General features: G+C 34.9%; 2 protein-coding genes across 9 annotated transcripts in view; one reads left to right on the top strand and one right to left on the bottom strand.

Annotated features, from left to right (window-relative positions):
* Positions 1-583: 583 nt before the first annotated feature.
* LOC135696097 (uncharacterized) lies at positions 584-14,831 on the top strand. Its single transcript, XM_065215374.2, has 8 exons — positions 584-2,467; positions 6,415-6,501; positions 7,474-7,940; positions 8,979-9,090; positions 9,560-9,740; positions 11,167-11,399; positions 13,084-13,185; positions 14,662-14,831. Exons 1-8 carry the CDS (start codon positions 874-876, stop codon positions 14,829-14,831), a joined length of 2,946 nt encoding a protein of 981 aa, XP_065071446.2. The 5' UTR covers positions 584-873.
* The window catches only part of LOC135695831 (uncharacterized), a 106,658-nt gene continuing 94,618 nt past the window's right edge, over positions 11,187-23,226 (bottom strand). For 7 of the 8 annotated variants that reach the window (XR_016144575.1, XR_016144573.1, XR_016144574.1 and 4 more), the window contains 2 exons: positions 21,973-22,145; positions 11,187-18,601 (listed from right to left, as the gene is read on the bottom strand). Coding sequence is in view for 1 of the 8 variants with exons in the window: in XM_089112391.1 (XP_088968517.1) it covers positions 18,474-18,601; positions 21,973-22,145 (301 nt within the window). In the remaining 7 variants the exon portion in view is untranslated. The remainder of the gene's footprint in view (positions 18,602-21,972; positions 22,146-23,226) is intronic. The other variant, XM_089112392.1, reaches the window with a different exon arrangement.

The raw sequence follows: 23,226 nt of genomic DNA, 5'->3' as shown, positions 1-23,226 counted from the left end.
GTTTTTTCAAAGGTTTAATCACAATGCAAGAAAAGAATTCCCCCACCCAAACATACACAGGCTTGTTAAAGGAGGGCTTAACCCCCAAAATCTCTCTTAACTCTAACAAAGGGGCTGAGTCCTAGTCTTGAGATATATTCGCTGCAAGATACTTTTCGTTATCCCTTTATCCTGTTTATGAAATACAAAAATATAAGCTTAAAACGTCTATCTAATAATCAATAATTATAAAACTGATAATAATATCGTGTAAATGTATGCTTATAGCCTGTAATGCATCTGGTAACCAGATTGGCAACTTTGCTATATGCAATTTGAGATCTTGGCATGCGATTGAAAAAACTTTGGGTGATGCAAAACTATTTCTATGGATCGAAAGGGATGCGAACCAATTAGAAAATAACAGGTGTTTGAATAGCTTCAGACACAAATGTCCTTAATCAAATACCAACAAACAGTGAATTCCATCTAATTATAATCTAATTAGTTATTAACAGTTAATATGCAAAGTTAACAAAAAGTTGGTGTCGTGTGTTGTTGTGGTTTGGTGAACTTAATGTAACACCAGTAAGAGGCCAGGGCCTTTGCGTGCGAGATTGAGCCACTGAGGATGGTTGTTGTGATACCGTACACACAGGTGGTTATGGCGACAATATCACATAAAAGCTACGCATTTTGATGGGATTCCGTACTGTGTCTTGAAGTACTTGTGTGTCATTTCCAGATGCGCTGCCGTAAAGTATGTGGATGCAGGAATTGCTTAAGATATAACACCAGGCATTCGAGTTTGCATTCTAACTTGTTGTAAGAGGATGTTCTGCGATAACTGGCCTTGGAAGCGCGAAGACCACACATGGAGTTATCCAGAGTACTATGACAGATCTTTCTTCAAAGAACTGTCTTGTGCCTCAGGTGCATAATAATGCTGCAGCACAAAGTTTAGCGTTTAAAGGGGTGCAAGTGCAAAAAGACACTCAGCGACGCAAGCATGAATATTTTATCGTAGTTTCTAACTCAAGATCGTGCCGACATCCTAATATATGTGCACGCGTCAACGACTCGGGAAGCCAGGGGTTCGTTCACAAAAGTTTCGTAGCAAAATTGTGCAACCAGCATAGTCTTATTGAGCAAGAAAATAAAGATGTTAAATACTTTTCTCTCCTTAAAGAATACGTTACTTTGCTTGCAGCCATAAAGAGTTTGATAAATGAACTGGAGAGCATCGTCGAAGGGCAAAGCGGCGATGATGAAGGGGACCAACGAAATAATAACATAAACAACTGGGATTTATCGAAAGTTCACAACATTCTCGAGCGGTATAGATCCGATAGAAGACAAATAAAGAGACTTGAAATAAGATTCAGGTCATTTTTGAAGTCAGAAATGCCCTACTTATCGAACATGATTGGCTTGAAGATACACGGCCTCTTCCGTTTCGTGCAATGTGCAGAAAATGATTTAGTGCAAAATATTTACATGATCCTAAACAAAGAACTTATTAATCTCCCCATTCTTAAGATGAATAGGCTGCTAACAAAAGACACGATATGGAAGACAAATTGTATCCTCCTCTTTCAGCTTGCCAGTAAAATTGAAAGCATTTCATCTCAAGCTATTCAAAACCTAGAGAAATGGGAGAATAGTTGGAAAGATCGAGTTGCAGTTTTTGTTTCCAAGAGGGGTGGTGTAAGAAGTCAGTTTCCTTTTCTGTATCTTAAAAATTTGTCACAACCATTTATGCTTTTCTATATACATGACTGGCTAATCTCAGTTGGCATTTCACAGAGCCTAAAAACAATTACTTGTGTTCGTGCTGCTGAAGCTTCTAAACAAATAATAAGCTTGTTATATTCTTTGCTATTTGGTGAAGACCAAATTTTGAAAACAGATCAGAATCAAAATGGACAGGCAGAAAGGTTTTCTACCACAGCAGAAGCTCAAAACCCAAATTCTGAAATGTCTAGAAATCACGAGAAAGGTTCAAACATATCTACAAAACAAAGTCGCTGTCAGTTATTTCAAGAGCTGTGGGAGTTGGGACATAGAGATGAGCAACTTCTCGCTGAATTTGTTGGTACTGCCTTTAAGCTTAGTATTAAACCTCTCCAAGTAAAGGAAATGGCTTTAAATGTTCATAGTCAAAAACATTCTTCACAAGAAACAAACAATCCGTTAGCTGTAAATGGAATTCTGGATCCTTCTGGTAAAAGAAGCTCACCAGCTGCTAGCAAGAAGGTCCACTGGGGAGACTTGAGTAATTCCACTATTGATCAGAATGTTTTAGATTCACATCTACATTTGTTGTGGCAGACATTATCTGAAAAATTTGTTGAACAAATAACCACAGAGTTTACTTGCATTGACACTACAAATCATAAATGGGATTTCCCAATTTCATTGATGGATCCTACAAGGGCTGGAGTTGTCATGTCATGTCTGTCTGTGAAGAAATTGAAATCAGATTCAGGTGAGTTCATTTCTTTATTATCAAAATTATGATTTTAGGTTAGTTCATTCAAGAGAAGGGTCTTAATGTCAATAGCTTTGGTCTCCACATTGATAGTTTTAGGGTTTATGTAAACCTGGAAATCATGCATTTTAAATTAAAGTTAACTTATTAAGTATCTTTTTAATCCTATTAATAAATAATAACAACTAAGTTAATAAAATTATTATGAAAGAAAAATTTATGTTGACGGAAAAAGAATAAATTAGATATGTATTCAAACAAATGAAAATGATATATATGTATGCTATAAAATTCAAATTCGTTCTATTAAAATATCTAAACTAGATTTAATCCATTCGCCTAAATACATCTTGCAGAGTCCTGCTTGTTTTAAGAGCTATTATTTTTATGCCCTGTTACCAAAAGAAAGGGGTTGAAGCTCCTATTTAAGATTAAGTTTTTAAAATAACATATTTTTCTGTTTTTGCATTCATCCAGTGAACTGGCCTTTTTTGGATCCATTTCAAGTGAATACATGTTTTAATAGCAATGAAAAATATTGATAAAAACGAATCACTTATAAACATTTACCTGGCCTGAATAATACTTGTTATATGTATGTGATTTTGACCTATCTCTATCAGCAACTGGGTATATATTTTCAAATTCACATTTTCAATTCTTATTCTCTCATTTATCAGAGCATTGGCTAAAAATCTTTACCTTTTTTAAAGCCATTCTTAAATTTTGTATCACCAAATATTGTTCAGGTATCCTTCAGCTATTTACAAGGTAACTTATGTAGGCTTCATTTTCCAATTGGGGGTAATGACAAGGGTATGAGTATGACTTTGCATGGTCTTTGTTTCAAGTACTAATTAACAAAACAGAATATTTATCTGTAATATTTAAAGCTAACATCATTATTTAACACTGTAAAGAAAAATTGTATTTTTGAAAACAGTGTGCTTGAAAACTGAAAAATTATCAGACTAATCATAAAGAAAATTACATCTCAGTTTTTTGTGTTGGAAAAGAGGCAATTATAAGTGCAAAGTCTCAATTCAATCATTTCGCAGCTGCAAAATTGTTTCGTGGATTGGCAAGTGCAAGGATTGATGTATTGACTTACTGAAATAAATGCCAAAAATTAAACTTTTCAAGGTTGCTGCCATTTTATCTGTGGGGAATATTTATTTGACAAAGAATTGTCCTCTTCCTTTTTTATGGTCAAAAATTTATTTATCAAAAAGTGTCTTTTTATTACTTGAATACTCCTTTGCCAAGAATATTTAATCTGATGTGAGTTTGAACACAACTTTTGTTTGCAACATTTCACGAGGAAGGGTATTTTAAAGAGTAGTTCTGAATTTTTTTGGTGTTGCCTTGCTTCATATCTGCAGATTTTAGTACATTAACATTTAAGTTCAAAATGTGCTATTAAGCTTGTTATGAAATAATTTTTTTGATACTTGGCAAGGGGTACACCCACTTTTTAATGCTAGGAAAATCTAGCATATTTTGATTAAGCATTTTGGCTATGATTGTATGTCAAAAATTAAACATCAAAGATCGGCAAGTCACATATAATACACACTTTTGTAAATATTGTTTTCTCAGGGAAAATATCAAAAACATGTGGATTAAGAAAAGTAGAAAATTTTATCCACAGGTTTTGATTTTGATGGAATTTGATTAGCAACCAAAACTGTGGAGTCAGTTTTTAGTAAAGGTGCTTCTTGCTAAAGTTGAAGACACTCACAGATTGTAGTCAGCGTTTTGATTAGCTTAATTACCCTGCCAAAGTTAAAAGACAAACTTAGTCATATTTAGATCAATTTGTTTGCTTAATTCAAGGAAAGTCGTGGAGACTGAAGCATCACGTTGTTCTCTGTACCAATATTTGTCTGTAAATATATGACCACCTTTACATTGTTTGAGTGCATTTATGATTATTTTCATGTGATTGTCCCCTTTACCGTACTGATGTACTTGTAGCATTAATTTCTTTCATTTCATTAGGAATTTCTTCCAAAGATAAAAATTTCCAAGAAAAAATAGTAGAGGAATCAGATAGTTCCTTTTTGGTGATTTGTTTGTTTCATTGTTTCAGCAGAATCTTCAGTCATACTGCAAAAATCTTAGAACATTTTTAGTGGCCCCCTCAGAGCCCCCCACAGAGTTAAACTATCAAAATCAACATGGTTATTATTGTCAAAGCTAGGTGAAGGGGTTTCTTTTTAATTTTCTGATGTACAGCAAAATCTTCAGTCATACTGCAAAAATCTTAGATTATTTTTAATGCCCTCTCAGAGCCCCCCACAGATTTAAACTATCAAAATCGACACGGTATAGTCTTTTACATTTTGAATGGATCTTTGCATAAGAGCTTTTAGCAAGATCCTTGAACATTTAAGAACTGATTCTGCAAAGTTTCCAAACTCTGTAATCGCAACCTTCCCTCTAGAATAAATAAAGTTTTTCAGAGAGACAAAGCATGAGAATTTTCCAAGATTGATGATCTTAGTTTAACAATTACTGGGGATCTTTTATTGAAATTTTTTACAACTAACCATAGTCAGACTATGAGCAAACATCTAGCATAATTGATAGGAAACATTAAGCATAACCCCGTTTTTCAAGAATCTTGAGACTGAAATTTGAAATTCTGGTCCCCCCCTAAAATTAAACCCCCAAGGGGCTGGAAAAGCAACAACACCTGTAAATGAATGTTAGAAGGCTGGGAATGATAAAAGGTACTTATAAAAGAGCCATCTTTAAAAGTTATAATTATTTTAGTTATTTAGTTAGTTATTTTAGTTATAATTACTTTTTGTTTATGTCGACGTTTTGGGAGACAACATGAATCTTTTCTAAAGATATGATATGATATGTTGACATAAGAATCGATTCAGGCTTACTATGAAATAATGTTCTTTTATCTGGATATCTACTGTATTGATAAATATTTGAAAACTATATCTTAAAATGACTGAAGAAATAGCGCAAACTTCAAGGATTGAAGAATCAAATTCAGACAATTTCTTAAATCGCAACCCCTTCTTGAAGATCCTTCCCAAGTTTTCAGAAAAATGCTTCTTCGGTTAAAGCGGTTTATTATAAAATAAATTGCTCTTATCAAGAATAAACCCAGTTTGCTTACGGACTACACTAAAATCATATGGATTATTTTGCTCAACCATCTTTGGGCGAACTCCTTTTCGAATATGTTTTGAAAATCTGAAATTTGATTAGAAAACAAGTTTAATGGAAGATGTACTAGTTTTATAGCCACCGTAATCTGCTATCGATGATGCGAACAAAGTCCTACTTTCATAAAAACCACCTGCTGAATTAAATGCAAAAAAGACAGCTCATCCTCTTCCGAATTGAGAGGAATCACTCCCTTGAAGTATGTTTGGTTTAAACTTTGATGTTTCTATTAAGGAGTAACGTCTATTTCAGGCGTTCAAACTGTTTTCATCTTTTTTCTTAAAAACATTTAGATGAAAGGAAATTAGACACAGCTCCAAATTATTTCTTGAACAGCGTTAAATTCATAGCTGAGAAGCAGCTGATAAAAACCTAATAAAAATTTATATATATCTATTTATATGATTGTCGAGAAATGTAATCGTAAAACGTGTTGAGCCCAGTTGTCTGAATATGTTTTTATAGCTCTAAGCTGCCGATTATTTCTGCAAATATTGATAGCAATAACTATTCGAATATGCATGTTGACTTTCGATAAATTACCTGCTTTCCCGATTACCCGTTTCCCTATTCTCGGTGCCCCCTTTCTAGATTGGCACTAGCTTATCAACCTGCATTTTCAAGTTTCAGGAAACAACCCATCCAGTAACATTTTATCGAATTATTAGACGAAATGAAAAATTGGTGACTTTTCTTATTTCGCCCTTTTTTGTTCTTTCTGTTATTTCAACGTTCTGCTTATCTCGTTGTAGGTGAAATAAACCCAGCATTCAAAGCTTGCGCAAGGAGTATTTCAGCGCATGTTTTATTCAGTATTTCCCTGCAACGATGGGATCAAGGTTGGTTTTTTAAACTTTATTTTATGCCATTGTTAAGAATTGGAACTAGGGAATGACATTGAAAAGGAGGCCCCAATAGTTTACCAGACCTCAAAGGCAGAATGTCAGACACTACTTTTCGGCTTTTCCGGCAATTTTGAAATTTCGTGTCAGTACGAAAAGCTTATTTACTTATGTGGAGACTAGACACTGAAGACATGGAGCAGCTTTCGTCAGGCTGGCCCGTACAGTAAAAGACACTGGTCTTTATAATGGGGAACTTTTGTGGGGCTACTTTATAAGTAGGGAGAGGGACTACTGGCAATAAGGCAAGGTGCAAATGGAAGATGATCAGGGAAGAATGGCGCGTATTTTTTAAAACGTTTCCCTGGCTAAAACTGGTTCTTTCTGCTTGAAGAATCGGCAGACCTTTCTCCCGACAAACAATTTGATACGTACCAATTTTCAGATTTCGCAGTGATGTCGAAAAATTTACCTATGTACCTAATATTAATAAATATTTTATAACATCTAGTGGCTAGTTTTGTTTTGATCGATAGTTTCCCGCCAGTTTCTTATGAAAAGCATTTTTTCGTGTTATTTACGTAGCAGGTGTCGAGCTCTGCTCGTGAGATCTAATCTGCTGAAAGCCTTACAGTTGATTTTAGATGCATTCTTCTTTCCCTTGCTTCTGCCAACTTTTGTTGTAGGACATGCTGTCGAAAGGTTTTCATGTGGCCCTTTTCCCCTGAATTTTCATGAGAATTTATTTCACGATCTGGTTCAAATGTCCATGATGCAATTTTAGATAGGTTTCAGTTTTCATAATCGATTAGAAATAGGATTTGTCCCCAAAACCTTTCATAATTTTTACTAGTTGCTAATTATTTGCTAATCATATATTACTTATCCAGACTCTCTGGAGGAGGGGGGGGGGTATTGTTACTTTGTTATTTTTTGTAATTTGACTTGATGTTCGTGTTCTTTTCTAAGTTATTAGAACTGCTCAGGCATCAGCTATCAAAGACAAATGCCGTTTAGCACCAAATGCAGCTCAAAATTGCACTGAAACCATGAGTCTTATAATGGAAGCGGTTGCTCCAATGCAGAGTATATTTGAATTACTAGCGTCAAGTCGAGGCATGGGTGTAAGAGATCCACGTGAAAAATCAGAATACGATAAGCTGCAGAACATAACCCTGGCCTTGCTCTCATTGAAGCTGACCATGCGGGTAGCTGTGCAATGGCTTCAAAGCAAATCGCAACAGTTTACTTCATCTGGTTCCTGGGAACAGTATCACGTGATCACAAACAGGGATGCAGAAGCTCTTCAGGAAAAGCTTCGACCCATTGTTCCGCATTTTATCACTGTGACGAAGAAGATCCACCTTATGGATAAGCCCAAAGTTCTATTGTTTCATGAACTGCAATCCATTCAAGATCTTTTTTCTAAAATCAAGGTATTTAACATTTTTCATTTTTATTTAATTTTATTGAATATTAGCCTGACCTTCCCAAGACTGGTACTCTCTACTTCACAAATCTAGTTAGCAAAAAATCATTTCCTCTATTTCATTGTACAGAATCTTGACTTTCCTTTTGTATATAAGTTCTTTGCCGTCATTATTGTCAGATTTGTGATAAATCTTTACGTCATCGATGTTAAACTCGAGCTAGCAAATTCTGCATTTTTTCTAATAGTTTCAGTTTCTTCTACACATATGTCAGTAGCATTACTTCATACCGGCAACATGAGTCAAGAACACTTCTTTAAATTGCTCGATGGATGTAAACATTGTAAAGGGTCGTTTAACGTTCAACTAGTAGTAAGATAGTTTGCCTTTTCAAATAAACGCAAGAAGATATCCAAAATGCCAGGCTCTGAAAACGTTTCTAGAACTATGTCGCCAAAACTGGCATCGATAACTGACAAAATTGGCAATGCTAGGATGGATTACGCATTCGCTGCATACTTGACGTCATGACGTAAAATGAACAGAAAGTCCTGTTTTCTACAAGAAATTCTACAATAACTCTGGAACAAACGATGTTTCGGGTTTCATATGAGATACGCGGACGCAACATGCAGAAACATGGCTTGAAGAAAGCCCTCGAAATTGGGGGTTTGTGTCTGACTTCTTCAAGTCGGTTGTTTCGTATCTAGCTTCAGATACACCATATAGCTTGCAAAGTATGATCGGATACATTTGTGTTACAAAATAGTTACTAATTCACAATTTATAATGTTAAAAGGAACATGTACCTGCGCTTTGAAAACGCTGACATCATAAACCTCAGGTGTTTTTTGCGGTTTTGTCCTAGGAAAATTTTGCAGTCTCGAATTTTTAGTTGTCATCAGTAGAAAGTAAATTGTATGTTTCTCTTGTATGATTAAGATGCGGGTTGCGGTATTTATTACAGCAGAAGAATTATGAGTACTTTCGTGTATTATTTCATACCCAATACCCTTTTGACTTTGAAACATGCATTTCTTTCAGGCATTCGGGCAAGGTAAGGTTGATGTTTTAGTTTCAAGTATCAAGAGTCGATCCAGAAAGGCAATTGAACAACATTTCCCTGAAGCCAAACTTTGGCGAAAAAGAGGATCAGGTTTGTTTCCTCGCATTTTTAGCTCCAAAGCCTTAAGATAGCACCAAAACGCGGAGACCTAACTCTCTGGCATCAGGTTCTACATGTACTCTGGGTCAATGCACTCTCGAATTTTCATAAGTCCATGTACTGACTTGAGAGTTTTTTTTCTAGAATGCAGATTTTTCATTTGAACTTGTACTTTGATCTGTCAAAAACCAATGCTCCAAGTTTATGTTATCGTTCACAGTTTAAATAGTAGACTGATTCATATAATTTTTTATCCATTTATTTGTTCATCTTAGGCATGCTAAATTTTTAACAAGCAAATAGTTCCGTGCCAATGAACAGCACAAAAATAGTAAAGCTCCGACAAAACTTTTTTTTAATAGCAAGACTTGTGAATTCTAACGCTCACAGATTTTGTGCTCAAAAAAAATATCATCTCTTAAAAAAGGAGATTATTTAAAATGATTTTAATATATTGCAGCTCGTATTCCGTTTGAACCGAATCTGTACATCAAAGTGACGCCTCGCCAAGTTTTATTGCCTATTGTGGAGAGTTTAAAATTGATCGGCGAGGAAGAGGCAGAGCAACTGGTTTGCAAGTGCTTCTCCGTCTTTGTCACCGCTCTTATGGAACACATTCTGGAAGAATCGATTAAATTTAGGTAAGACTTCCTAATTCATCTTTTTGTCTAGCAGTGGTGATTTTTGCCCTTTTTCGTCTTGCAGACATTGTGGAGGCATGTCTTCAATTGGGTGTTCTTCCAGACTCGAAATGTACCTCGTATTTTGACAAGAATTTGAACTAAAGGAACTGGTGTTTATTGTTTAATATGAATGTCAGTTTGCAGAAGAATGGTGTTTCTGGAAATATCACAGATTGGACCACTTGGTGCCACGGGGCACCAATTTTTTATCCGAGAGCAAAGATCATCAGTTAACTAAACCATGAAGTACCAAAATGTTCAGCATGTATCGATAAATCGTACTATTAAAATAGTTTTTTAAACTATTAATCCATATTTAACCTCAACAGGACTAATGCTTGGTCTTGAATATTTTAGAGTGTTATAACCATGTTCTTGAAGGATGTTTGAAAATAAAAAATTTCAACAGTTCTTCCGTTCCATGTTTTATGTTTATCGTTGAATAAGAAACTCTTCAAAGTAAAGCCTTTCTTCTGAGGACAGGAAACCAGCCTTTGAACTCTAAAGCTCTTTTTTAGTGATTTATATTTGATATTCTACTAAGGATGTTAGTAAAAACGTTTTTAGGGGCATCGAATACTATATTATGTATCCCAGATAGTTATCTTGCTTTATGATCTCATTAATTTATTTCGTTAGATGTAGTAGAGAAGACTGAAAAGGGAACTTTTATCAAGACTTTTACGTCGATGAAATCTGTTCTTTATTGTTGAGATTCAAATTGAGTGCAATGCTTATTCAGAGCATGTCTGGCCATAACTAACCAGCCTGTTGAAATGTCCTTAGTAGTCAAACGATCCAACCTTTCACTCAACTTTTCACCCAACATACGATGGTTTGACCACCATGTTGAGTCCTGTTCGTCATATCATCATTTTCGATGTTGGAGAAAATTTGACAGAGGTCAGAAATGCTGGCTGCCGACGCCCAGCAGTTCTATTGTTTTGAGATATTTGATGAAATGCTGGATCGATTGATCATTGTTTAAAGATGATATGATTTTCAACCTGAAGAACTTTCCGTCACCTACTCCTCATCTACGCTATTTGCAACATCTATGGGATTACGTACAATGCCTGCCAAAAGTACTTGGAACACCCACCAATTTACGCTGCATTTGATATCTTTCATTCCTTTCATGAAAAAAATAGCTACCTCCCCCCCTTCCCCCTAAAACAATGTTGATGATTTAGAGAAATATCATAAAAAAAGCGCAAAAGAAAGTGCTTCCTAAAATCCTAACCCGTTTGATAGTAAACCAACATTGTTCCGTGGGGGAGAGGGGGATGATTGGTTTTGACCTTGGAAATTGATGTCACTGTTCCAAGACTTTTGGCAGGCATTGTACATCAGAAGATGATCATCTTGCTTCTTATCTTTGCAGTCATTTTGGAGCGAATCAGCTTCGTCTAGATTTTACATGCTTCAGAGACTGGGTGGGTCACGATGCCCTGCATCTGTCTAACACCACTGTCTCAAGTATCCTGTCTTCAAATGCCTTTGTTGACTTCGATGCTGCCATAACCCTGCTTTGTTGCCAACCAGAAAGTAGAAGGCGCTCAAACTTTGGAAGTGATTCAGATAACAGTGCTTCAATTGGCAGCTCGACGTCACAAGGTAAGTTTTCTGTTTTAGTTGATGACTAAATGATTTATATAAATTCTTTTTCCGTGAAACTTGGAACACTAAGCCATAGACGTATAATTCTGTCTTAGAACGCTCTAAAACATACCACTTAACAGTAAGACTCATTGACTTTTTTAATTTGTTTTTCATGTATTTTTCCTTTTTTTGGATTCATTGAACTTCAACTTGGTTATTATTAGAATTTAATTTTTTTTATAACAACATTGTACATGATCAACTGATCAGTTGTTCAGGAATGCTAATAATTGTTTTATGTGACTTTCCGGGCCTCCATGTTAGATTGCACTCGCACTCTCTGTTCATTGCTATTTTTATTATGTGACTAGCGTGATTACTGTTAGCTTTGAGCTCTTGAGTTTCTTTGTGTGAAGTTTGAGCATTTAGTATTCTCAATTTTCGGACAAGACAGTCCAATTTATGTTCTTTTTCATACCGAAATGAGGACAAATTCGAGGCGGATTTATCTCGGTTCAAAGTTTGAAAAGACTTCGTTCACTGGGAGAGAAGAATGAGAGTGAACCTTTTTGCAGCCAAGTTGTCGATTCATTTCTTGGAGGCCCGCTTTTCTCACAGCAATGAAACCCAGAAAATTTGAGATATTCAATTTTATCACAGCGACAGCTGCAATCTTTTCCTTCTTCTTTGACCGTCATTAAAAGTGAACTTTCTCGCAAAATAACAGGATTACAAGAAATTCATATTTTAGAGCAATTTGCGACCTAGTTATTTAAACTGGTTGTAAATTTAGTTTCGATTTGTCCACGTGGAGTTGAAGATAATCACGCTAGTCTATTTAAATAGTCCTATTTTTATCAAATTCGATTTAAGGTTTAATATTTACAAGCGCTTACTTTTATAGAATACATTATTTAACATGAAACGTCTTGTGCAGTTAAGAAGCTGAGACTTTATTTAAAATGAAATGTTCTTAAAACTTAAAAGGAACAGCGTTTTTAGTTATGAGTTTTCTTAAAAAAATGATTCCTTTCTTGCAATTGCTTGTTGCGAAGCTGCAAGATTCCATTTCAAAATACAGAAAAAAACTTGAAAGACGTACCTAAGGGGAATTTTATTCCTAGATTTGTTCATAATCAATAATATTGGTGCATCTTTTGTTTGCCAAGGTTTTTTCCTTTTATTATCTTCTAAATCCATTCAGAACTCTTTGATTATGTTTTATCATTTTTTTTAATTGTCAGTTTATTTAAATTTTCTGATTACTTCAACCTTTCCACAATGATTCCATAATATTTTTCATTATTTCTACTTGTGACTTTTTATAATGTTTCAGTGCATAATTTTAACTCTTATCTCATTTAGTAAGAATTTTTTGTGATTTGTTATACGATTGATTATTGCATAAAATATGGGCCGGGGCAGCTCAAACCGACGAAGAGCAATAAAGTTCAACGAAAATGATTTTTGTTAAAAATTGGCGAGATACGGCTAATAAAAGTTTTGAAATATGCTTAACGGATCACAGAATGTTTAAAACCAAGGCTTAATTACAATGATTTCGCAAAGAAAGAACCTATGCTTATACGGGCAAATAATTAAGCCCATATTAACACATTTAGCGGAATGTGCACATTACTGTATAAAAACCCCTTTTAGATAACGAAAAACTGTAGAATCAACTCTCGCTTTTCTTTAGGCTCGTACAATGGGAGCTTCTATGAATCAACAATTCGCGAAATTGGGTTGAGAAACAAAGATCAATGGCTGGCACTTCGGATGAAAAACGGCCAGAGCAAAAGTAAATTGTTGTGTATAACACCAACGTAATCAATCTTAACCCTTTTAATCAATACAGGCTTGCCAGTGTATCTACCCTGAGTTCCAGAACGTCACGTAGGGGATAGGGTAATAGGGCGTTTCCCTCCTAGTAAAATTTATCATGCTAACTCCTGCCTTTGATCAAGATATAATCTCACATTGTTAACCTTGCATCAAAGGCACTCATGCTGACCTCAGGGGCTTTATTTATTACGTTAACAGAAACTCGACATGTTTTCTCTTTCCCATCGGGTACTCTTTCTATTTAGAGCATTAATTGGGTAAAAGTATCGATGCCCCAATGGCACTGTGTTTAACATGGTGTTCGAGGCAGTGATCAATTGATGTGCTTTAGTGACAGTTGCGTCTGTTGCTTTGGTGGCAATGTTTCCTTTTACTTTGTGACAGGCTGTAGTTAGGAGGCAATCCCTTCCTCTGACAGATGAACATAAGTATTGATATCTCCCCCTCCAATTATCTCCGCCTAAAAACTGTAATATTGGCTCTACAAGAATGATTTCAAGCGATGAACCTCTTGCCTGAGCCATTGGACTGTTTTTTGCTTTCAAACCATGTAAGAATCACTTATGTTTGAAATCTGCGAAACATCTAAAAAATATGATAAGGGAGGCAGATGTTTGATTATGAATAACAAGTCTGCTTTGACAGGGAAAGATGACTCTTATTAAAGTACGACCCTGCTAGATTATTAATAATTTAGAGAATGATTTGCGATGTCACTAACACGTGCAATGCACTACAGAGTCAGAAATTTATCAGCTTTGACCGCTGGTACGATTTGTTGCTGTTGCACGTGACTCTGACAAATTTATTGTTTTTCAAGTCATCAAATGCGGTCGATAAAGAACAAATAAATGATGTGTTCTGATTTAGGCCAAGGAAAACCCTTTCAGGATTTTTATTGCAGGGAAGTGCTAAAACTCAAGACTCTCTAATGACTACAAATGATGTTGTTTCGTATTCTGTCATTAAATTCCAATGTGATATAGTCAAAATATGTATCAGTGTTGAAGTATTTTGTCTCAATTTTGAAGGCATAGGCAATTTGTCTGTAAGATGGCCTTCGCAAAACCTATAGTAACAAAATTCAGTTCTTGCCCATTCCATTCTTTAGAACCGCCTTTTTTTTGTTTTCCTTGACATAGGACGGATTATATGTTATATGGTATATTCTTGATATCGAGATTTTTAGTTAATAAGCATATTGTAGCTTGGGCTGCAATTAAAGCAGAAGTTTAAAAATTTCTGGTTGGCAGATTTTTTCTCTTGTAATTAGCGATCGAATTGTTGTTTGGCGTGAACCAGAATGGAGTTATTTATATAAGGCGCCTGTGAAATTTAACCCACATAGTATCATCAATTAAATATCTGAACTTGTCATTTTAAAATGTATTAGAGTATCTCGTAAATAATTTATAGCCATATTCAATTATAGATATTGTGGGTGGATCAATTACCGCTCACTTGTGCACCTGTTGCTCTTGCTTGATAGCTTGTTTACAGAGCTCAGAGGTCTTCACTGGGTCAATGGCCGTAAGAAAGGCGAGAAAACTCTTCATTAAGGACGATTCTTTGCGCTCGAGAGGATTGTCCAGAGGAGAATGAAAGCTTGTCTGGATACATTTAATATTTTCCGTTTATGTTAGACCTTATAAGTAATCGACATATACTGAAGTTGCCTTAGGCATTGGCCAATCAGTGAGCATTATATCATTAAAAAGCTTATTGATTGGCCTAAATTGATTGACAGGTGGCTTAAGCAACCTATCTATCTGTCGATGGTCTTTAAGACTAACTATTCTTCAGCTAGGTGAGAGGTTAGCTGTCACAGATTGGTCAAAACAAAGAACCAATCAAACGCGCCACTTTCTCTCACGTGACTTTTGATTCACATCTGGGTATGAATTTATTGCCTGCCTTTGGCGATTATCCGATGTTTACACTCAGAGGAGTGTCGAACAAAAAGTACTTAATTAAGTCTTGCTGTCTTCAAATTTTGCGATACATCTTTCGTACTACAAAAATTATGAAAACATTGTCGAATATAGTTCCTAGTGGTAACATGTAGCACAAGTGAGCTGTGTTGATTTGCTGTTTAGTACCCTGTATGTTTTCCTATTTATAAATATCTGTATCATGGGGTGCCCAAAGGCACATTCGGCTTATTTTGGACCTATTCATATTAAATACATGTTAAGCTTTCTGTAGGTTATGCTGGTCGTGCAATTTCGTATTAAATCAATCGTTATGGAGATGGAAAATTTGCAGCAGTCTTTTTGCATTAAACCTTTACAAAAAACGTTCATACAAAGAACTCATTTAATGTCATTCGATTTGTCTTGATCGTAATTCATGATTGTACCATCGTTCCATCTCACATTCGCGTGGATGTTCTGTTATGAAGCATTCTGGATTGTAACCTTCTGCTGCATGTGGGCGGTGCCATTTGATAAAGAGTGAGGTTTCTCAAAGACAGTCTTATGGAGAACTTAATGGAAATGGAAAAATGAGACTGATTTCTCTTGTGACTGTGAATTGCGTGAATTTGGTCGGAAAAGCTGACAAGCTCATAACATTATAAAAAAGTACATATTGCAAGACAAAAGTTTTGTTTTAAAAACATCGAAGGGAAGAAACATTTTGACACAATTGAATTATGCATTTTTTGCGCATAGGCAAATTGGCACCAAATTTGCCGCTGAGCCCAAAAAGAGGCTTAAGGAGAAACTCTATATAGATTTCATAACTTTAATTGAATGACCAAGCATAGCATTCAAAAACTCAAAATCAAAATTTTAATTTTAATTTAACTTTTAAGTTTCTTAAACCTATAGCATTAAATTTTTGCGAAAACCTTCAACCTAGCATTTCTTCCAAAATACTGAGAACAAAAAGCTCGTAAGACAACTAACACAATAAAACCTTATTTGGAACCTATCTGATGCCTTATTGCATAAGTTTTGGTTAAAAACTTTCAACAAATTTTCAATTTTCTTAAGCCTTTTGACTTAATTTTTTTTCCAAAAACACTTCCATCAGAAAGCCCTTTAGACAATCAACACAGTAAAACCTTATTTAAAACATTTCTGGTTCATAGTTGAACAAACTTAGGCACAAAAATTCTTCGACAAAAGCTTCAATTTTCTTAAGCCTATAGCCTTATATTTGGTGAGAAACTTTAACCTAATTATTTTTCTAATATGCTAGAAACAGAAAATTGGTACGACAGTTAACACAATAAAATATTATTCAGAGCCTTTCTGGTGCATAATTGAATAAATATAAGCACAAAAGTTCTCCAACAAAGTTCAGCCTTACAGTTTGATCAGAAGCTTCAACCTAAATTTTTTCCGGAAAAAACTTAAATCAGAAAGCTTTTAAGACAATTTCCGCTGTAAAACCTTATTTAGAACATTTCTGGTTCATAATTGAATAATGAATTTAGGCACAAAAATTATCCAACAAAAAGTCCAATTTTCTTAAGCCTATAGCCTTACATTTTGATGAGAAACTTTAACCTAATTTTTCCGGAAAATATTTAAATCAGAGAGCCTTAAAGACAATTAACACAGTAAACCCTTTTTTAGAACCTTTCTGGTGCATAATTGAATACACCTAGGTACAAAAATTCTTCAACAAAAAGTTCAACTTTTTAAGCCTACAGTCTTTCATTTTGATGAGAAACGTTTACCTAAATTTTTTCCGGGATATATTTAAATCAGAAAGCTTTTAAGACAATTAACACAGTAAAACCGTTTTTTGAACTTTTCTGATACTCAATCGAGTAAATTTAGGTTAAAAAATTATCCAACATAAAGTTCAATTTTTTAAGCCTATAGCCTTACATTTTGATGAGAAACTTTTACATAAATTTTTCCGGAAAATATTCAAATCAGAAAGCTTTCAAGACAATTAACACAGTAAAACCCTTTATTGAACTTTTCTGATACTCAATTGAGTAAATTTAGGTTAAAAAATTATCCAACAAAAAGCTCAATTTTATTAAGCCTATAGCCTTACATTTTGATGAGAAATTTAAACACAAATTTTTCCCAATAAAAATTTAAATCAGAAAGCTTTTAAGACAATTAACACAGTTAAAACTTATTTAGAACCTTTCTGGTGTATAATTGAATACATCCATGTACAAAAATTCTCCAACAATAACTTCAATTTATAAGCCTGAAGCCTTACATTTTGATGAAAAACTTAAACCTAAATTTTTTCCGAAAATACTAAAAACAGAAAGCTCTTAAGACAATTAACACGATGAAACCTTTTTCAAAACCTTCTGGTGCATAATTGAATACATTTAGGCAGAAAAGTCTGCAACAAAAGTCTGAATTTGCATTTGAAGACACCGTTGCAACTTTATACTATTAAAAAAAATTATGTTGCAAAAAAACATTCAATATTTCTACGTTCTTGTAAAATTTATAAACCCAATAAAGCAGTTTTAACATTATAACATGAGAACATAATATTATGTATTCAGAATTTGCAATTTTTAGTAATCGCATTCATCAATTTTTACCTAAAATGTGAAAAAATTATGTGCTTATGTTCCTGAGTAATTTCAACTTTCAATTATTAAGATAATCCTAGAAAAGCTTTTATATGGGTCAATTCAGCATTACATTGTCAAGCAGATTTTCTAGTAACAGAGAACGTGGGCAATCATGAACACTTAATGACGTACCTTTTTTAGCAGTCTGGTTTGTGTTGGCCTCAAAGAAAAAGTGAAGTTTTATTTTATAAAGGCACAATGTTACCAAACCTTGGAATAAATGTGATTTTGCAAAGAAAATAAAACAAAGATTTAAGGAAGTGAAAATGTAGAATGATATGGACATGGAGTCGCTGTTTGCATAACTCAACACCGAAATTTTAACTTAAAAATACAAACAGCAAACAAAAAGTAAACATTATTGAATGGTTTTTGACGATCTTAGATGAGGGAGGAAAGATTTTCTAACAAAAAGTTTTTACGAAGTAAACTTTAAGCTTTTCAGTGGCGCTTTGCCTTCATGCGAAAATGCAGTTATGTCACGGTTTGATCAAATTAAATTAAAAAAGTAATGCCACCCCAAAAGCAGACCTAATCAGTTTGCAATACGGCTAATTAGAGTGACCCAGCTAATTAATAAGGACAGTAATACGACTTATTCATAAGGACAGTGCCGTTTAATCGTTTTAGCGTCACCTTGCAAAGCTAAGAAAATGCTTCCTTGCTCATTAGGAGGTCGACTATCTTGTTCTTCTTCTCAATATTTCCTTTTCAATGCTGTCTAAGTCCTGTTCTCGCGTTTGTTCATACTGTACTTCCAAAGGCTTGCCTCTCAACATATTCATCCGGATGAACCGATTGGCGTCATCTAAACACAAAAAAGTTCCTGTTAGATTTTTCTGTAAGAGTACGTCATTTGAAACAAGAGACGTCCAGCTCAACAGCAGTGAATTGGGAACGTCAGCTAGCAATTACCCTTTCCTGTAGAAAGGGCTGGATGTCGTCATCCCCTTGCGACGCAATTTCCGATCAAAGCGAAGTTTCGCCAACAAAGCCTGGGTCAAGTGGCGTTGTGACCCTGACTGGCGCCTGGAAGGTCAAAGCCGGATCACTCCTAGGGTGATGGCAGCAGGGGCCACAGCGTCCAAGCAGCTCCCATAATCTGTAGGGTAGATTCTGTTTCACCATACACTTCTTTTCGCTGTAGATTCTTGTTCAAAAAGAACACCTGTTCATTGAAACAGAGGCCTGGAACATACATACGTCACATCATACATTTTTTGAATACAATTATGTTGTAAACACATTTTTATATAAGAATATAGTCTATAGGAATATTGAGGCTTAATTAAAAATAATTTAATAATAATTCAAGGATCAAGCTTCATCAATGATTAATTTTTATGTTTATTTGAGCTGTTTTGGAAAGCAAAAAATGCAAGTTTCAAGCTTTATGTCTTGAAATAGACGTATCCAGCCTTGGAGTGATAAACACTATAATACGATCCAGTTACGCCATTTGTCGTTCAAGAATAATTCACTAATAATCTTAGGCTTAAAATGAAAAAAAATATTGAGGCCCAGCAAAAAATTCTTATAAAACAATGTAGATTCGATTTTCGCGGGACTTGAAGAACGTGTTACGTCAGATGTTGCATTATTTTTTTTAAAAAATAAATCTTATTTGGGCACAGAAACTTTTCTACTTTAAGAAAAATTTTTATAAGAATATTGAGGCTCAAAATTTGTGAAGTTCAAGAATCAATTAAAAATAATAGCCAGCCTCGAAATTCATCAGTATTTTAAGATCTAATTCATACGAGTTATTTGGGCAAACAAAACAAGCGCCTTTTTCATGCAAAAAACGTTTGAGGGACACGCATCAAGCTTGAATCGTGCTAGTTTGTTTCGTTTCTTACAATATTTTCGTGATAAAGAAAGACGCTAGGGAAAATTGTACTTATTTCTTTTGAATGAATGTAGCTTAATTTAGGCATGAAAAATAGTTAAAGAATATGAAACAAAATAAGCTAGAAATCACAATAACAATAAAAATCGTAGATAATCTTTTTCGAAAACCTGTTTTTCTGCAATTTTTTGCGTCCTAGAAAAAATTTAAACTTGTTCCTTAGAGATCTTGAGCACAGGCAGTAGAAAGCAAATTCGAACGCACTGCATTTTAGGTTAGCCAGGCGTCATTTCCAGGGCCGAAACTGCATCTTCCACATAAAAAAGAACACTTTTGATTCATTTAATCTATAAAAACATTTGTCCTTTCTGTGTTCCTTTGCCAAAGGCATTCCTATTAACTATTTCAGACAGGTCTGCCAGACAAGGCAATAAAGAGAGAGCCCCTTAGGGTGGGAGCGAGGAATATTCCCGGCAGCAAAGCACAAGCCAGCCAGTGCGTAGGAAGCAGGAAATCGATCTCAAAAACTCTTACTGACCCACTAAGGTGCGGCTTTAGGTGTTCCTGCATAGTTTGCCAACGGCATAATACGATGCACAGTTTTAACCTTTCTTTTTGAGCAATCTGTATTCTTAGTACCATTTTAAAAGGATTTCAGATTGAGATTCGGCTTAATTCTAGCAATGTTGGAGAAATGCTAAAAGTCAGAGCCGGAGATTACTAATAAAATATTCTTAAAAGATCTCTGAATTATGGGATTAACAAAATATAATATATTTAAGATAACGAATAGAGAAAAATATCACACAGGTGCAAAGAGAGCAGATTATTCACAACGTGATGTCACTATTGGTAAAATATACGGATTAAATTCAGTTTACCTTAACGATTTAATTGTTGCACGCAATTATGACACGAATTGTGAATTTAGATGTTAAAAGGCCAAAAAAACAACAAAATCAAGATACAATTCAAGGGCCCTTTTGAGTTTGAATTCTTAAAAAATTAAGAAATTGCAATTTTCGTCACAAAATCAACCTTCCTTATAAAAAAGTGCAGCGTTTGTTCTTGGTTCTAATTTATCTATATATATACATCGATCTCAGAAACTGTATATATGCTCTAAGAACGAAAGTAATAGATTCAAAACTTTCCTTGTATCGAGTTTATATTGTGAATGGTTCTGATTCCAAAAATATGATGAGCACAGCATATATTTGGGTGACAAACTGGCATAGTTTTAAATGCGCAAGGAGTCCTAAAATGTTTTGTCAAAAATTTTGTGCATGTTTTCAGAAAACTATGTTTTATGTTATCTACTCCTAGTAGAGAATATTTTTTATAATTGTTGACGTTCCATTCTCTCTACTTTGAAAATGCTCGTTATTTGTAGTCGAATAGTCGTATTTCAAAAGTTGTGTTTAAAAAACAAAGAAAAATAAAAATGTAAAAGAATTGGTGTTAAGGAATTGCCAAGTACTCAACGTGGCCGATCCCAATCCCAGTACATTGGATTTGATTTGGGTATGGCAAGACGGAAGACCCAACGAGAGGTTTTCTGGCGTCTGGGCAAAAAGAGACTGGGCCCGTGATGACGTCATTAAGATTATGATTGTTATAGCTGTTGTTATAAACTCTTTTTTCTTTATAAGAACACGCAGTTTTAAATTTATGTCATGTCAACAGAACAAAACTATGCAATTTATAAACATAAAAACTTTTTTTTTTATCTTTATCTACACAATTTAAAATTTATTCTTTTTAAACTTTATCCAGTAAAACGTCTTAGAAACTATATACAGTATGTAACCTCTAAAATATTTGCAAAAAAATCACTCTTAAAATAAGAACAATTTTAAGAACATTTGAGCCTAAAATTATCAAAAGTTAAGAACATCGAGGCTCGGAAAAAATTATCTGGTTCTTATAAAGAAAAAGAGTGTAGCTGTTGTTGGGAACTCAGTTTTAAGATTTTGAGACCCTCTCATCTCGGGGCCTGGAGCAATTTGCCCCCTGCCCCCTCGCAGAAGGCTTGGGTATGGGTTGTATCAAAAATGAAAACCTTACCTGCAGTGAAAAAAGACTTTCCTTAATTTATTTCATGACATGTTTGCAAATAGGATTCTCTGGCGCATTCTTTTAACATGTAAAAATAGACTTTGGGGAAAGCCTACGTTGTGTACAGATCTATACAAAATTTCTGGGGTTTAAAATAAAAGAAAACAACTAAACTAGCTAACAAGAATCGGAAAAAAGTAATTGCTGGCTAGGACAATTGCTTTTGTACTTTGTACTTCAAAACGAGGGAATGTAAATAAAGAGCTTCTCACTTGATCTTATCGCAACATTGAAGAGCCTTGTCAACGGAAATTCTTTCAGAGCTGGTTCATTTCTGTGTCTCCCTGTTTTCCTACCGACAACCAAAAGACATTGTGCGCATAACAAGAGACCGACCAGCCATAATGGGTAACAGGAAGCGATCATTTCGTCCTTGTTTGAGGGCCTAGAAGTAAGACCAAAGGTGCTTAATTGATAAGGCGGAAAAGATTAAGCCGTGAATAGCAAAGATAACTGTAAAATGTACAAAAGCTAACGGGCTGATTACAGATTAGCGTTTTGTTTTTCCATGAAAACAAATTAAGGAAAAAAGCAATGTGAAAAAGAATCGCTTTATTTGTGCGGTCCGGAACTACCAGCTTTCTAAAGAAGGCCGGTCAAGCGGTCCTCGTGATTCGGTGTACATTCGCGCCGCTCGAAGCATCAGTCAGAATATTCCCCCTAAAGCCACTCTGCTCGTTTTTTGCGTCACATGCTGCATATACTTTCGGGTTATAGCATCAAAAGTTTCAAAAACATGTGCTAAGTTAATTTTACCATAACGGTTGTGCTATGTAACTACAATGGTTTAATTAATCAATGACAGTTAAACAGGTGTTTGGTCCCATTTATAGAGAGAGTATTTTGATTTCCATCACTTTTAAGTACAAGTTGTTCTTACACAATTATCCCAAAGTTGGTTTATTAAAGACGTACGATGCAACCTCTACAACAAACAGATAGTCTTGTCCCAAAAGGTCAAAACGCCTGTAAAGGGAGCTTAATACAACGAACATCCCTTTACTACGGAAAGTAACACTGGTTCAAATATTGAGGCTCTATTGGAGGTTACTGTTGGAACGAAATTCAGATTTGGGGGGGGGGGCTGGCTATTAATTGCTCCCATTCAGTACACTATTATAAAGAGAAAATTGCAAAACTTGACAATTATTTGGGAGCTCCAGCCCCCAGCCCCCTCGCTTCCGACGGCCTTGCTGCCCCTAATTTTTAAACTCATTTAATTCGAAAACTCGTCTCCTGAATTTAACTATCGATACAGCTTATTGAGGGTCAAAAAATAAGGAACGCAGTAACAAGGAAAGCAGTAGGCAGACAGATTTCCATAACGAGATTGTGAATGAGACTTTCAAAGGAAATCATGTAATTCCGAGTTCCTGTTTTTAGAGAACTGTTGCCAAACATTTCAATGGACCTAACGCGAAAAGGTAGCACACCTGCATAATGTTACTGCGTCACGAAACGTTATT

This window comes from Rhopilema esculentum, chromosome 14 (assembly GCF_057945365.1).
Source record: "Rhopilema esculentum isolate cy_ngs chromosome 14, ASM5794536v1, whole genome shotgun sequence".
NCBI classification, from domain to species: Eukaryota; Metazoa; Cnidaria; class Scyphozoa; order Rhizostomeae; family Rhizostomatidae; genus Rhopilema; species Rhopilema esculentum.
Note: the sequence above shows the minus strand (reverse complement) of the source record. Positions and strands in the feature narration are given on the sequence as shown.